The 17,797-nt window shown below is 36.1% G+C and overlaps 1 protein-coding gene across 1 annotated transcript; it reads right to left on the minus strand.

Moving 5' to 3' along the window:
- Positions 1 to 5,278: 5,278 nt before the first annotated feature.
- On the minus strand, positions 5,279 to 9,050 carry LOC128999509 (uncharacterized protein K02A2.6-like). Its single transcript, XM_054426075.1, has 2 exons — positions 7,671 to 9,050; positions 5,279 to 7,210 (listed from the first exon to the last, which is right to left on the minus strand). The coding sequence occupies exons 1-2, from the start codon at positions 9,048 to 9,050 to the stop codon at positions 5,279 to 5,281; spliced, it is 3,312 nt and encodes a 1,103-aa protein (XP_054282050.1).
- Positions 9,051 to 17,797: the final 8,747 nt, after the last annotated feature.

The following is a 17,797-nucleotide window of genomic DNA, read 5'->3' on the forward strand; positions in this document are numbered from 1 at the left end:
CCATCATTGGTTCCGTATCGTAGGTAGGCCGAGCTTAAATAAGTATTAACAGTATGAGTTAACAAAAACGTACTATTATCAAGTTGAGTAATACAGTTAAATTTTGTTTCTAAATTAAATGGTAGGAGTGAAACCATTTGGCATTTTCAAAGAACCTATGTGCCTCTTTTGCATACTGACCCCGTTGCAAGGCATGGGTATAGCTGCTAGCAAATACGAATAGTAGTGCTGATTTGCAATAGTAGTTCAATAAAATAACAAGCGACCGGCTGACCGGCACAACTAATTGTGACCAACGGGATTGATTTATTTAGTATCGTATATGCATTAGAAATCATGTACTACCACAAAGTTTTCTTTCTACATCAATTACAATTCCATAATACCCCCACCGCAGCAAACCTGCAGCCAAAGCAAATTTCCATTTGTGTGGCTTTATTTTCAATAACGTTAGGTTTAACGAGTACCTAGGTTTGCTGCCTACAGGGAGGGTAACGAAGTGTGATTTTTAGAAAAATATTATTAGCTTAGTATGAAATAAATAAATTTGCCAAGTTTAAAGAAAATCTATTTATAAACGAGCAATATTACAACAGTTTACTTATCCTACTAAATATTATAAGTAAGAAAGTTTGGATGTATATGGATGTATGGATGGATGGATGGACGGATGGATGGATGGATGTTTGTGACAAGTAAACGCGAAGAATACTAAACCGACAAGGTTGAAATTTGGTATGACGATAGCTGACATTCTCGATTAACATATAGACATATTCTTACCTCAAAAATCCTTTCAGGCTCCGCCCCAGTGGCTCTGGCCATGGAGTGTCTCATGTTAACCTTATGAGTATTCATATTTAAAGAAATAAAATAATTTTGTCAGCCTTTTCAACTGCACAAGTTGGTTCTATGATATTAAATAGCATTAAAAAGTTATAAGGCTTGCCAATAGGGTGCAGCACTATTATTTTTTTTGCATTTATGACCACAGCTAATTTGAACCAACTAGCGACAAAAAGTTGTGGTACACAATGAGAACTTTACTTTTTTCCATGGTTTAGGTGCAGTGGTAGAACATTAGGGCTATGGTAGATGTGTGTTACACTATAGGATACCGTATAAATTAAAAGACCAAATTGTCTTAAACCGCGTCTTCTCCCATAACTGCAATACACATTTATACTTATATGCAAACCCCGTACGAAGGACGGGTACTCTGCTAGTTATAGATAAAACATAGTCTCTTAGCTATTAACCTACAAAGAGCTATATTGCTTCGGTAGTTTAGGTGTGGTTGAAAGAACTGGGCGCTGGGAGGCAAAACGCGATAATTCCTCGAACGATTCGGTAACGGGGATATTCCCCGCGAGCCGGGTAGATGCAGGGAGACGTCCGCTCAATTACCCACCCGAACCAGTTTTGTCCGGCTCACGCACTGTCCGCCTCACGCACGTCCGGGGGAAACACGGCACCGCCCACTTCAACCTCCAACTGTATTAAGTTTCCCAATTAATTTCACCATTGGCAGTTATACTCTCGTAACCTATTGATTTGAATAATACTGTGTTATGAGAACAATGTGTTTGCAAATGACGATTATAATACTAACATTTCATTCAAATTACGTTAATATTAACACAAATAATTGAACATTTCTTTATTTTTTTAGAATAATGATAATATCACTGACTATGTATCAATACCAATTAATTAGATCAAAATGGATACAAAATGTACTTATTAATATCTGAATCTGAAAACATGTGCTCAAGAAAAGGAAATGACAAAACATAACATGAAATATAACAGATTGTACGACCCACTAAGAATAATTATAACACTAATAAAATAAATAATTGAGCGGAGCGAGCAAAGCGAGCGAAGCTCTTATACGTCGACTCTTGTGCATTTCGTAATACGCAAACTCCTCCTAGACGGCTGAATCATTCGTTTTCAAATTTTGCATGGTGATAAAGACCATATCGGTGAGTGCCAACATCTATATGGCGTTAAAAAAGTCTCTCAGGAATCCGCCCCACTGGGTCTCAAAGTTTCAATGTAATCCTTATGGAAGCAGTATTTGACACATAAACAAAGGCATATGATCAGCTGTTGACTTTTGAATGCAGTAGTTAAAGAAATAGCTGATAGCATTATTCCACAGATATTAGAACAGAAACGGTATGGAACATAAATATAATCAAATGACGACACTAACTTGAGGTACGTGACGTAGGAAGTGGTGGAGGAAGTAGTAAAGGTGAGCAGTCTGGAATGTGGAAATTGTTTATGACGATTAGATAAACGTATGCATTCCTAAAATTCTATGGAAAGGGGGTAAAACAGGTCCGCGAAGTAGGAAGTGCTGAAGGAAGTAGTCAAGGCGAGCTGTCCGGAGTATGGGAACCGTTTATGACAATTAGATTAAGGTATCTACAATCCTAAAATGCTATTGGAAGGGAAGGAAACAGGTCCGAGACGTAGGAAGTGGTGAAGGAAGTAGTAAAGGCAAGGAGTCCGGACTGGGGGAACTGTTTGTGACGATTAGATTAAAGTATCTGCAATCCAAAAATACTATGGGAAGGTAGTAAAACAGGTCCGCGAAGTTGGAAGTGGTGAAGGAAGTAGTAAAGACGAGCTGTCCGGAGTGTGGAAACTGTTAATGACGATTAGATTAAGGTATCTACAATCCTAAAATGCTATGGGAAGGGTGGAAAACAGGTCCGCGATGTAGGAAGTTGTGAAGGAAGTAGTCAAGGTGAGCTGTCCGGAGTGTGGGAACTTTTTATGACGATTAGATTAAGGTATCTGCTATCCTAAAATGCTATGGAAAGGGAGGGAAACAGGTCCGTGACGTACGAAGTGCTGAAGGAAGTAGTGAATGCGAGCTGTTCGGAGTGTGGTATATCTGTTTATGACCATTAGGTTAAGGTATTTGCAATCCTAAAATGCTATGGGAAGGGAGAAAACAGGTCTGAGACGTAGGAAGTGGTGAAGGAAGTAGTAAATGCAAGCGGTCCGGACTATGGGCACTGTTAATGACGACAAAATTAAGGTATCTACAATCCTAAAATGCTATGGAAAGGCAGGCAAACAGGTCCGTGGCGTAGGAAGTGGTGAAGGCGAGCGGTCCGGAGTGTGGGAAATGTTTATGACGATTAGACTAAGGGATCTGCAATCCTAAAATGCTATGGGAAGGGAGGGAAACAGGTCTGTGACGTAGGAAGTGGTGAAGGAAGTAGTAAAGACAAGTAATCCGGAGTGTGGGAACTTTTTATGAAGATTAGATTAAGGTATCTGCAATCCTAAAATGCCATGGAAAGGGAGGGAAACAGGTCCATGACGTAGGAAGTGGTGAAGGAAGTAGTAAAGGCGAGCAGTCCGGAGTTTGGGAACTTTTTATGGCGATTAGATTAAGGTATCTGCAATCGTAAAATGCTATGGAAAGGGAGGAAAACAGGTCCGTGACGTAGGAAGTGGTGAAGGATGTAGTAAAGGCAAGCAGTCCATGGTTTGGGAAATTTTTTGATGATTAGATTAACGTATCTGCAATCCTAAAATGCTATGGAAAGGGAGGCAAACAGGTCCGTGACGTAGGAAGTGGTGAAGGAAGTAGTAAAGGCAAGCAGTCTGGGGTGTGGGAAATGTTTATGACGATTAGATTAAGGGATCTGCAATCAAAAAATGCTACGGGAAGGGAGGAAAACAGGTCCGTGACGTAGGAAGTGGTGAAGGAAGTAGTAAATGCGAGCGGTCCGGAGTGTGGGAAATGTTTATGGCGATTAGATTAAGGGATCTGCAATCAAAAAATGCTATGGGAAGGGAGGAAAACAGGTCTCTGACGTAGGAAATGGTAAAGGAATTAGTAAGGCTAGCAGTGCAGAGTGTGGGAACTGTCTTTGGCAATTACATTAATATGTATCTGCAATCTTAAAATGCAATGGGAAGAGAAGGAAACAGGTCCACGACGTAGGGTGTGGTGAAGGAAGTAGTAAAGGTGAGCAGTGTTGAGTGTGAGAATGGATTAATGTATCTGCAATGCTAAAATGCTATGGGAAGACTGTAGGACTGTAGTTAAAAATGATTACGAAGCACGAATCGATACATATTTTTGATACATGCAATTGTTTACAATCAACATTTACAACTGAGTTGACAACAGCTGATTTTTACTCCATAGAGGCTAAAAACGATTTTTACTCCCTAAAGAGTAAAAATGCTACTTTAGACCCGCAACGCATTCATTCAAAACGACTGTTTTTACTGCAGTATGACAAAAACAATATAATATGAACCCTTGATGACTCCGCTCAATTTTGTGGATGCCTCTGTGAACGCCACCTAGTATATAGTTACTTACAATTGGACCATTATTGTTTCATTATTTCATAAATTGCCCTTTAAGGCCGTAATTCCTTTAAAGGGAACTTTTCATATACAATACCTAATGTTAAAAATAAAACTACTACTTAAAAATACTATAATACTACTAAAAATAAGCTGTACTTATTTGTTTTTTATTCTTTCAATTTATTACCTTATTAAAATCAGGTGTGATTATTTGTTTCTTTTACTGTAATTTGTTTATTTCAGGTTAACTTAACCAATCAATAGTTTTATTAATACTTATGATGTCAAACGGGGTGAAGCCCGTGGGTAACAGCTAGTATATTTAAATATAAATATTCAAATATATTTTTATTGGTAAATACTCTCAAATACCTCTCAACTGACTAAGTAGTGGTGAACTAGCAATATGACGCCACTTTAGGCACGTTTTTCCCATGTTATTCTTATGGGGATTATTTTTAGCCACCAAATCCAAAATCCTGAACTTTGCCTACATATCCTTATATAACTGTCAAACCTTATTTTTTACTTATTCTCTATATATATATTCGATATTAAGCTAAAAAAGCTAATTATTTCATTTATTGACCCATGCATGTGTATATGTATAGTAGTATAGTTTGTCGAGGACGTTTTTTGAGGCGCGGCATTTTTGGGCCAACTCCCCCCTCCCTCCCCCCTCCAACCCCCTGCACCACGTCTAATTGCTAGTACATCTACCATTCCCCTTTCCAGTTGTTTGATATGTTGATATATTTGTCAAATAAAGAAGTTTTATATTGATTAACAATTTTTATCTTAGGAATAAAATGTTACCAACTGAATTATTTGTAAATACAATACAAAACAATCTCCAGATGATCTTAATAATAACTAAATAAATATTAAAGAACAACAAACATATGACATCTTCTCTTCCCTTTTTTTAAAGACATGTTCTTCTTGGTGGATTTATTTGTCTACCAAATGAGGAAAAACAATTAGGCTCAGTTCCAGGGTCGTCAGATGTTTTGGGTTGTAGTTGTCTTAGCATTACTCCGTTGCGACGTAACATGCCTTCGTTTGTCTTAACTGTGTATGATCTTGGAGCTACTTTATTAACTATCTTCCCACCTTCTCTCCTATCAGGAATATACACGTTGCATCCAATAGTGAATTGCTTTTCATCTCTCACTCCATGCCGTTTATTGAAGTAATCTGCTTGAGTTGCTCTATATAGTTTGTCCAATTCTCTAAATGTCTTGTGATCTACCATTTTAGGCTTGAGATCTTTCGTCAATGACGGTAGTCGGGTTCTTAGTCTTCTTCCCATCAACAATTCCGAAGGGCTGTATCCTGATGGACCTGGTGTTGACCTGTACTCCAGTAATGCAAGAGTGGGGTCTTTGTTCTTTGTAAGCATCTTTTTAAGCGTTTGGACTGCTCTTTCAGCTTCACCGTTTGCCTGATGGTGTAAGGGACTACAACAAATAGTTTTAAACCCAAAATCGGCTGCAAAGGCTCTCCATTCTGAGCTTGTAAACTGTGAGCCAGAATCAGAAATTACGATTTCAGGGATCCCATGTCGAGCAAAACAGGCTTTCATCTTCTTGATTAGTTCATCTACAGTCATTGTGGACACATTTATCATTTCCAAGTACCGTGAATAATAGTCCACAACAGCCAAGTATTTGCCTTTCACAAAGTCAAAGTAATCAACTGCTATTCTTTGCCATGGATAGTCAGGAGTGTCTGATTGAATCATTTTTTCTGACTTTTGGTTTTGGTGTTTAGCACAAGTGTCACAATTTTCAATCAAGTTATGTATCTCTGTTGTAATTCCTGGCCAAAACACAGATTGTTTCGCTCGGAGGACTGTGCGTGTAGACCCGAAATGACCATCGTGCAGTTTATTAATGATATCTTTTCTAAGTTCAAATGGGATAATAATTCTTTCTTTATAACATATCAAGTCTTCTATTATAGATAGGTCGTCTTTAAAGGTATACCACTTTCTCATACTCTCTGGCACATCCTTCTTATATTTAGGCCATCCATTTTCTGTGTATTTCACCAACATCTGACATTCTTCACACAGGATCTGGGCATTCTTTATTTGTTCCAATCTTGACTGTGTTGCTGGAAAGTTTAAAGATATTACCTTAATGTGTGCCTCTACCTCTTTTGTGAACTCATCTGTAGAATCTGGGATCGGCGCTCGGCTTAATGTGTCTGCTGTAAACATTTCTTTTCCGGGAATGTGTTCGATGGAGTAGTCAAATTTCATCAATCGCATTTTGAATCTCTGAATCCTAGCTGGTATTGTGTCTAGGTCTTTGCTTCCAAGGAGCGAAACTAATGGTTTGTGGTCTGTTAGGATTCTAAATTTTTTTCCAACTAAAAACTTAGAAAACTTTTCTGCGGCCCATGCACATGCAAGAGCTTCCTTTTCTATCTGGGCATATCGTCTTTCACAGTCCTGTAAGGTCCTTGAAGCAAACATCACTACTTTGGGAGATTTATCTTCAACCTGAAGTAACATTGCACCCAATCCATATGCTGATGAATCGGCTATAACAATAGCTTCAGCATTTACATCATACTTAGTTAAAGATATTGATTCATTGACGGTCTGTATAATGTCTGAAAGGGCTTCTTGATGTTGACTTGTCCAACAAAATTGTCTATTCTTTCTAGTAAGCTCACGGAATGATTCAGTTTTATCAGCTAAGTTTGGAATGAACTTGTTCAGTTGATTCAACATACCATTTAATCGTCGAACTCCCGCAATATCTTTAGGAGGGGGAAGTTCCTCGAGTGCTCGTATACGATCAGGATCGACCTTGATACCATCACAGTCGATCAGGTTTCCAAGAAACTTCACAGATGTTTGGGAAATAGAACATTTTTCTTTGTTCAGTACAACCTTTGCTTTTTTTTAAGCGATCTAATACTTGAGTGAGCCGGTAATCATGCTCCTCTTGTGTTTGGCCATGTATAAGTATGTCATCCATGTGACATAATACCCCATCGATACCATTTAAAAGTTTAAACATCTGTGTAGTGAAAAACTCTGGTGCGCTTGTAATGCCAAAGGGTAATCTCTTGAAATAAAATCTTCCGAATGGAGTAATAAAAGAAGTTAGTTTAGCTGTGTCAGGTGATATTTTTATCTGCCAAAACCCTGACTGGGCATCTAGTTTTGAAAAGATTTTAGAGCGCCCAATTTGCCCTAGTGTTTCTTCTACATCTGGTAGTATTATCTTTGGCCGTTTAACATTCCTATTAAGTTCAGTGTAATCAACACACAAACGTAGACTACCATTGGGCTTGAGTACTGGTACTATTGGTGCACACCAGTCAGTTGGAGACTCTACTTTTTCTATCACTCCTAAGTCCAACATTCTGTTCAATTCTGTCTCCACTTTTGAACGTAAAGGAATTGATATGTTTCTTGGAGCTCGAACCGAGTGCGGTTGAGCGTTTTCGTTCAATTCAATCTTATAATCTCCTGGAATGCTACCCAGACCAATGAAAAGCTCAGGGTGGCTAGTTAATACAGAGTCTAAGGTAATTGAGTTAATTCCTGCAGTATCAGGTTTTCTGAGGGTTATGAGATTTAAAGATTTAATCGCAGGAATTCCAAGTAAAGGTTCATTTAATCCTGCAACAACATACACCTTTTCTTTTACCATTTTCCCATCGTAAGCTATGTCTGCTATAAACATACCTCTTACATCTAGTTCCCTCTGATCAGCATTCCTAAGTATACGGTCAGATTTCATAAGTTTTGCATGAATTACATTTGAAGGAATGGTTGTAACTTCTGCGCCTGAATCAAGTTTTGCTTTAACTAACTGGTTATTGATAAATATTTCTACATACCAAGAACTGGAGTCATAGCATGAAGCATTCACAGGTCCTAAATATGCTACTGAAGCTTCAGTGTTGTCAGGCTTGTCCAAACGTCTTATTTCGTTGAGTCTCTTCGTGTTGTCCGTTGTTTTAGTCTCTAATAATCTGCTTCTGCAATGTTTGGCAAAGTGACCGATTTTTTGGCAGTAATGGCATGCTAAATCTTTAGCAGGGCATAAGTGCCTAGGGTGCATTGGACCTCCACAGTTCCAACAACATTCTTTCCTAGCTGTCTTTAAATCATGGGTTTTGTTAAATCTTGCACTTTGTTTTTGGTCTGATTTGATTCGGTCAACTTCTGCATGTTTTCCTTGGCATATCATTTCTAGTTCAGCTGCTTGTTTGCTGATAGACTCTTTTTGTTTGCATTTTTGAACTGCTTTTTCCAATGTAAGATTTGAATCTTCTTGTAATTGGGCCGATAAACGTTTATCAGTTATACCCACTACAATTCTATCACGTATTAGTTCTGCTTTAAGGTTCTTGAATGAACAGTGTTCGGCCATTGAGCTTATGTCTGCCAGAAATGTATCAAATAATTCATCTGGTTGTTGTGATCTTGAATTAAACTTTGCTCGTTCGTATATGACATTTCTTTTGCCAGTAAATATGTTGTCAAAGGCTTCTGTTACCGATTCATATGAGGCTTTGTCATCTTCTGAGAGGTGTGCTGTTGATAAGATATCCTCAGAATCAGGCCCATTGTCCAGTCCTGATGCAATTCTATACCTTTCAAATCGCTTAAACCACTTTTCCCATAATTCTGGATATTTGGAATCAAAAGGTTCAGGAGGTTGAAACATGACTGATGTAGTCCTATTTTGCCGCTGTCTTGGTTCTAGAACATTATGTGTTTCTGATGATTGATTTGATTTGTTTCCTCTGATTGATAATCTATTGTTTTTTGGCATTTAAAAAAAAAACTATACCGCTGCCACCATGTCAAATAAAGAAGTTTTATATTGATTAACAATTTTTATCTTAGGAATAAAATGTTACCAACTGAATTATTATACAATACAAAACAATCTCCAGATGATCTTAATAATAACTAAATAAATATTAAAGAACAACAAACATATGACAATATTATATTTCTGTCTTATCATTCTCAAAATCATGTGTGGTTTGCAAGTGAACTCGGCTCATGGAGCGCTCTCGTCCCATGGTCGCGGGCATGCTCCCGACCCCTGCTTCTCATCTCTAGTGGTGACACGGTGAAATGGTGACCCGGGATTATGCGCAAGTCGGATGTGCCCGTATCAATACCAATTAATTAGATCAAAATGGATACAAAATGTACTTATTAATATCTTAATCTGAAAACATGTGCTCAAGAAAAGGAAATGACAAAACATAACATGAAATATAACAGCTTGTACGACCCAAGGCGTATGAAAGAGAATCGCGTACAGTAAAGACGACAGAGTTTAAATTAAATTAGTTGGGTCTATAATTTAATTAATTAATAATAATGTTTTTGATAAATTATTTACCTGTTTTTATGTTTATTTTTTCATGTCTATTGCATGCTTCAATCCATTTGTTTTGCAATTCAGATTCTTTCGGGAACCGGATGAAACTGTACTCCATAGCAGCGGTAAAGATTTTAGTAAATACACTTGTTAGTAAGCGTAATTTTTGAACATAAAATCATAAAGGTCTCCATGTAGTATTTCAATGAGTGCATCGTCATCACTTATACACCATCCTAGGTAGCCTAAATAAGTGTTCACAATCTGAGTTAGCATAACGGACTGTTATCAAGTCAAGTGGTACAGTTTAATTTCGTATCAAAATAAAATGGCTGATCAAACAACCATTTTACGGCATTTTAAAGGAACCAAAATTGTCTCTTCTGAATCTTGATCTCGTTGCGAGGCACTGGAATAGCGGCTTAATAATATTAATAAAGACGAGTGCTAACAAATTACACGGAGTAAATATTCCCGTGAACGATTCCATGAGCCGATCCGTTCACTATCCCACTAGTTCACTTTGGGTCCTGGGGGGTGCCGTGTTTCCCCCGGACGTGCGTGAGGCGGACAGTGCGTGAGGCGGACAAAACTGGTTCGGGTGGGTAATTGAGCGGACGTCTCCCTGCATCTACCCGGCTCGCGGGGAATATCCCCGTTCCGTTACCGAATCGTCCGAGGAATTATCGCGTTTTGCCTCCCAGCACCCAGTTCTTTCAACCACACCTAAACTACCGAAGCAATATATAGCTCTGATTGTGTAGGTTAATAGCTAAGAGACTATGTTTTATCTATAATTTCTAATAACCCAATTACAGGACCTAACACGTAGGCCTAGTCACCTCTGGTTACTCCCCGTGGACGTCCAAATTTTTAATGTTAACATTTTAGAAGGGTTAGACAAATCTTTAAACTCTAAAATGCTGTGGAATCTTCAATTTAAATTTAAGACGTGAATAGGTCTATGTGTTAATTTAGGATTTGTTGATTTATATGTTCAGGATTTGGCGTTACCGTACTCATCTAAAATGTCGACACGTTTAACACGTGCCGCGGTCATTGCCACAGACCGATCAAGTATACATTTGAATCACACATAGACCGGCTGTCACTTGGATAACAGTACACACAGACCACGGGCAAAACCCTGTAAAACAGTGATCATTTACATTGTAATACGCTACAATTGTGTTTGTGAATAATTTATTCTTGGCTGTTTCTTTGTTTGTACTTTTTATAACCTTACACCTAAACCTTTTTATGTATAAACCTTTTTATACAGAAATTGAGATAGCACGCGTTTTGGCTTTCCTATCGTAATACGCGTTCCATACGATGAAACTAACCGAAACATTTATGATTCTAAGCAGTGTACAGACAAAACTCTAATTTTAGCGATTTTCCCATATAGGGACTAAGCAAAAATTCACCGTAGGTCTCATGGTAAGACACATGTAACACATGGTAAGACTAGACCCGGAACCGATTTACGTTATCGTTTTGAGGATAACTAGAGCAAAAATGATCAGATTTTGATGACATTTTGGCACAAACGTGTAAACCTACGTTTATTCGAACGAGTTTGCTAACCAGTTTTATGGGGTGAAAATTTATTTTCCTACTTTTGACCCCAAAACACAATTTTTTTTAGTTTCTCTCCAAACCATATTGTAGAGCTTAAAAAATAAATAATTTTGTACTCGTATATTGAAGAGTTGTTGTATGCCCAACGGTTTGGAGATAATTTTAAAAACTGTAAATTTAACATTCCCATGTTATTCTTATGGAGGATAAATAAACTGTTGTAGTTTGGTTGTTTATGGATATATTTTAATCAAATTTGGCAATATTGTTTATTTCATACTAAGCTATCAACATAGCTATTAACATTTCAATAAAAATCACACCTCAATATCTTTCCCGTAGCAGCAAACCTAAGTACTCACTAAAATTAATGTTATTTAGAAATAGGAAATAAATCTGACAATTTTGTGGGAATATTTTAGTAAAAATCTAACGAACCGGGTAAATGGAAATTCGCTTAGACTGCAGGCTTGCTGCGGCGGGGGTATTATTTACATAGATTTTTTTGTTCTTGTGTCACTGAATTGTATTCGCAGCATTTGTCAGCAACATCAATTTCTGTGTTTTCAAAATATACTGAACTAATAAGTAAACAATTGAAACATAATTCAAAGATTTGAATATAGTCGAGTAAATCCGTAAGACAACCCTAAGAAATTGCTTTAAATTGTTTAATTGGTTATTTTGACTAAGAATTGTGTGCATTTACTAGTGAAACGGTATAAAGAAATCGGAGTCTCGGAAGTCCAAAATTAAAGATGGCGTAAACGATTTTGGCAAATACTTGTATACTATTCATTCAAAAATTTGTTTTTTATTTATGAGCATTTTTGCTTGAAACAATCATTGTGGGGGGGGAGTGTATTTAATTCATCTGCTGTGTGTCTTTATATTTATGTTTTTATAAGATAGTTACGTTTCTAAATTTCAAATATTGTCAAACATCTAGAGTTGTTTACGATCGCATAAACCACTCATTCGTTCTGCTAGGGCAAGTCGGCTTCTTAACAAAGCAGTTGAGACCGTCCTTCTGCGTAAAGAACTAATACGGTCACATAAACTCCCTTTCTATTTGTCTTTAGAATTGCTATCTAGGACCGAGGGTTAAGGGTGGTCTGTGGTCAATATGATTAGTAGGGTCTAGCCTAGAGATTGTCGTGTTCGGCCGAGTAACATTGCTTTCTTTCAGCTTCATAATATTCTTAAATTCACATTTAGTTTACAACCAAATCAGTTTCAATATAGAAATTAATTTATTGTAGTTTCACTATACAGCCCACTGATACAATTTGTTCATATTTACATAGTTCAGTTAAAAGTGTTAGTTTTTATTATTACGAAAATATTGGCGCATCACGCGTGCCGCAGCAATTATTAATTGGTCTGAAAATAAAGAACATAAGCTAAAGTTCAACATACCTATTTTATTTACTTAAATAAATATCACTAGTGGCTTGTAAGGACATGAGTCCCTAAAAAGCTGAATAATTGACAAATTATTTTAATATTTAAACAATCTCATAAATATGTTATCAATGTGTCAGAATAGATATCCCCGTACACCATATCTTTTGTGTAAAAAAACATTTTGGTGTTTTGCCTTTGTTTGCTTTTGTTGATGTTATACGGTGTTGTGAGTCATGAAAATATATTTATTATCAATAAATAATTTGAATCACTCCATAAGTTTAACTCTGCTAAAGGCAGCAAACATATAATTCATTCATTTATTTAGAAAAAATAAACATTACATATACTTTTTACATTAAATAATCTGAAATTAGGTCCCTGCGAAGCAAAGCTTCAGTGCAGGGACCGAGTCGCAAACATCTTCCACCATGCCCATAAACCATATACTTAAAATGTTCGTAATGACGAGAAACCTTGCGCAAAACTATCCATTATTTCATAAATTGCCCTTTAAGGTCGTAATTCTTTTCTAAAGGAAACTTTCCATTTACCTAATGTTAAAATACCTCAGCTGTACTTATTTGTTTGTATTACTTTATTCTGTTTTGTTTATTTCAGCCCAACCTAACCAATCAATAATGCTATTAATACTTATGAACTCAAACGGGGCGAAGCCCGTGGGTAACAGCTAGTTATTGAGCGAAGCTCACTTTCCCTCACTTTGTAACTTCTTTGTAAGAGCATCAGAATGTAAAGGCTTGACCAATTGACATGAAATTTGGTCAACAGCTAAAAAATACTGAGCACAATGTTTAGGTAAAAAATATTTGCAAATTTCCTTCTGGATTTTATTTTACGGGTCACGCAATTTTGCTTGTTATTTTAATGTAAGTTGAAAGTAAAATGATATTGGGGTTATGACATATGGGTTTATCTCGTTTCATTTAAATAAGATAAACATATGTTAATTGTTTGTAACGGTTTTGTTTACATTTCAATGTTTACTTTCATCCTAGGTTATATTGGAATGTAACAGTTTATCAATGGAAGTAACAGTTTTGCTATATTTGTTTTGAGCATGCTCAAAGGCCACGTCGTAATATTGGTCGTCGCACCAATAATGCAAATATTGTAAGAGAGTCAGAGTGGCGTCGTGAACAAGAAGAACCAGATGAAGCAGTGGCGGAAGAAGCTGATAATGATAGGCAGTTAGCTAATCAATTCCAACATGAATTAGATGCACTAAAATTTTACACTTGCACTAACTGTCATCGCCAACAACTAACATCAGCTTCAAACCAATCACCGATTTGTTCGCGTTGTCGTTCAAATGCAACTAAATTCACGGCGTTAAATAATATGGATGTGTCAAGTGTCCCGAACGAATTAACTGACCTGACGATTGTAGAACAAATGTTGATTGCACGAGTACATCCCGCTATGCGCATTTACAAAGTACAAGCAAATGGTCAGGCTTTTATCAATTCTTATTCTTATTCTTAACTAAATAAATGAACTATCAGATAAATTTGTCATTCTTTAGAACTTAAATAATATCGGGCAAACAAATGGTGAATCTGTTGAGTGTTGAAGGGAACATATTGTAGGTTGTTAGCTGCTTTAGCCATTGACAATCTTTAAATAATGGTTCGCTCATTTGTGCGTCTAAAGTGTAATGGCAGACCACCCTAGTTATAAAGAACATTTAACGTTATATCTAGTTTTCTTGTAACTTTATGGAAATTCTGCTATTTTTCCTGACTCCTTGGGGTCAAGACCTTTAATTTAAGACCTCTCCCACGTTTCTGCGACTTACCAGACGTTCACAATTTTAGGGTAAAAATGTTGTCTTACAGAATTATATATAAGGATATTTATGACGGCAACCTTATCCTAACCTACATTAATTTTGTATTTAAAATAACGGCCTTATAGTCTAGTCAAGTGGGTTTTTAAAGGGCTTGAAGTGGAAAGTTCATAGGTAATTGTTTTTTTAAGGCTTACTTTATATTTTTGGAGGTTCTGAACACGAACCTGAAGTTGTCCAACAAAATGTCTTTCGGCAAATAGAAGAAAATTAAAAAATGTGTAAAAATATAAAGGAAAGCAGTCGATTTACTTCATACTGTAATTCAACTACTTAACAAACTACCTATGAGTAAATGTATTGAAAATAGGAAAACTGATTGGTGTGATTAGGTTAGGTCCAGGCTAGAAGGATTTGTTTACCTTGTTATACTAGGTTTTTGAAACAACCCATTCAATCACCCAATACGTGTGCAGGTCGTGGTAGACCAGTTAACGATTTATTAAAAGAATCATTCATAAAAGTTTGCGATTTCATTGAGGAAAATGATGATTGCCAGCATAGTATTCCTAACCTTTTGCAATTGATGAAAAATATGTCAGGCCAGGTGAAATGTTTATGTACCAGGTTTATGAAACGAAGTACTTCAAAACATTATTTTTTAATCACTTAGTGAAAGACTTCTTATTAGACTACGAACATAAAAATAAATCCTCCATAGTTTGTTTAAGAGATAGGGTGGGCAAGATTTTCTCTGAAACTTTGTACTCTTAAAATAAAAGGCATAACGGTGATAAGGTTAAGGGAATCGTTTCTACAGCTGCGGCTTTGATAAGACAAGAAATTAAAAACCGAGTGTATGATGACTCGTCTTACCCCAGTGTTGAAAATATTAGGGGGAAGGGAAAAATTGCAATTCGATGTATGAGTAATTCTTAACTTTAAATCATGATAGTGCAATTATTTTGTTCAAAAATAACATCCAATACAATTATTACGTACATATAAAATTTATTTCATGCTTTTTAAATACACAGGATAGAAATAAATTTTATTAACTGTACATGGGTTTTGTTTCGGTTGTATTTTTAGCAAATCCCTTATATAGGGAATAAGCTATTACCGTAGGTCTCATTGTAAGACCTAGACCCGGGCCCGATTTACTTTTTCGTTTTGAGGCCCTCAGAGGCCGAAAACACCCTCCGCCGTTCAAATTCATAAATAAAATGTAAAATTTAAAATCATATATATATGAGTCTGTTAGCGACTCAAGCAAAAATGATCCGATTTTGATGAAATTGGGTACAAACGTATCAATTTACGTTTATTCGAACGAGTTTGCGAACCAGCAAGATCGGACTATGGGAATAGGGGTTTATGGGAGTTTTTATGGGGTAAAAGTTGGTTATTCCTTTTTCCCCCTAAAACCCCTTAATATTACAATTTCTTTCCAAACCATTTTGTAGAGCTTAAAAAATAAATATTTTTGTAAATTGGAGCAACGTTGTACGCCTAACGGTTATGGAGATAATTCATAAAAATTAATATTTAAAACCCCCATTTTATTCTTTAAAAAACTGTTGCACTTTGCTTGTTCATAGATATATGTTAAAGAAATTTATTTATTTCATAAAAAGCTATCGATATTTCAATAAAAGAACACTCTTCAATACCTTGGCTGTAGCAGCAAACCTAAGTGTTCATTAAAATAATCTGATCAAGAAATAATTCTGACGATTTTAAGGGAATGTTTTAGTAAATATCGAGCCAGGTAAATTAAAATTTGCGTAGTCGCAGGTTTGCTGCGGTGGGATATGGAGATAATGCAATAGTGTACCTTAAGTAAAAAAAAAAACAAAAAAAAAACACTCTCCATATTACAACAATGATAGTATTGCAACGCCGCGCCAGCCCCACTTAGCTCACTGATTGAGTATGCATACTGCATTACATTGCCTAAATCTCGCAGGATTTTTATTAAAGTAAGTACTATTATACATAATTTTAAAGCTAATGAAAGCAGCTACAACTTTTGTTCCAAACATATTTTCATAAAACGTCAGCGAAAAAAGTTAAGGCGACAAAATTAAAATTATATGTTCAAAAACATATAAATCTTTACATTTTTATACAAATAACTAACAAACGGTAAGAGCTACGACGAAAGTCAACTGAACAGGATTGTAGGAAATTTGATAACAAAGACAATAAAACTAATTGCAATTCAATATTTGTCGTTTAACAATCGAAAAAAAACGTGATTTACGAAACCCTTACACTTTATATGTTTAGGGGGGCACAGGGGGGAAAGCAAGAGGGGTGGGGGCGGGGACTTTTGGCTGAACACTTGTCTAAATGGTAATAGTCGATGGGCAAAAAAATCAGCCTTTCACTAATTACTTCCGACACAATCCCTTTATTGACTGGGCTATAAAGGCAGCAAACATATACTTGTTTGTGAATAAATACGGTACTGTCAAGGTAGATTTAGTTTCGTGATTAACTTGCATAAAAAAGGATTCCCTGATTTGAATGTTAGACATTGCCTTCGTGAAATATAAAAAGGCAAATAAAGGCAAAGAAGGTGTGTTGAGGTATGCTTAGTTCTTGGCCAAAACAGCTAAATCAAAATAATAGTTTATACTCCTTTTGTAAAAGATTTAACAAAATTAGTGTGAAGTAAAGGTATCCCATTGGCCAAACCTAACCTGATCAACATAAAAAACTACAATTATTAGCCTAGTGTAAGATTATTAGGTGGTATTCCTCGTAAAGGTGCGACTGACTTGACACCACCAAATAAAGTTTGACACCACCATAAAATAAGTCTAATCATCAGCTGATTCCTAACTCATTTGCGATTGGACTGGTTTCATTACCCAGTTATCGAAACCAATTACGAAAATACTTTTCATCAGCATTTACATGCATTTTTTTGTTTGTTTAAAAAACGTAAAGAAACAGAAACTACATCTAGGTTTTACTGTTATATATGGATGTTATATACTATACCATACTTGCTAGGCTATATTATTTTAACCTTTTTTGCTTGGAACGTAAAGACAGTACCTGTTTCAAATCTCCAAACAATATTGTTTTTCCGCCCATGATTGGAACTTGTCATAGTACTCACTTAGTTAAGAAATTTATTTCCTGATCAAACCTATTTCATCTTTATTCCCAGGTTATTTTGTAAGAGTAGCCGTTGAGGTTATTTCACTTCATACCAAATATTGATTATATACAATAAATAAAAATTATATTATATACAATT

The sequence above is a fragment of the Macrosteles quadrilineatus genome, unplaced genomic scaffold (assembly GCF_028750875.1).
Source record: "Macrosteles quadrilineatus isolate MER2022 unplaced genomic scaffold, UCM_ALF_1.0 Scaffold_1__1_contigs__length_201487025, whole genome shotgun sequence".
Lineage (NCBI taxonomy): Eukaryota > Metazoa > Arthropoda > Insecta > Hemiptera > Cicadellidae > Macrosteles > Macrosteles quadrilineatus.

Coding starts and splice junctions, on each gene's coding strand:
- LOC128999509 (XM_054426075.1), bottom strand. CDS start 9,050: ATGTTTCAACCTCCTGAACCTTTTGATTCCAAATATCCAGAATTATGG. Junction 7,211..7,670: donor GGTGTGCACCAATAGTACCA/GTACTCAAGCCC, acceptor ACATCTGTGAAG/TTTCTTGGAAACCTGATCGA.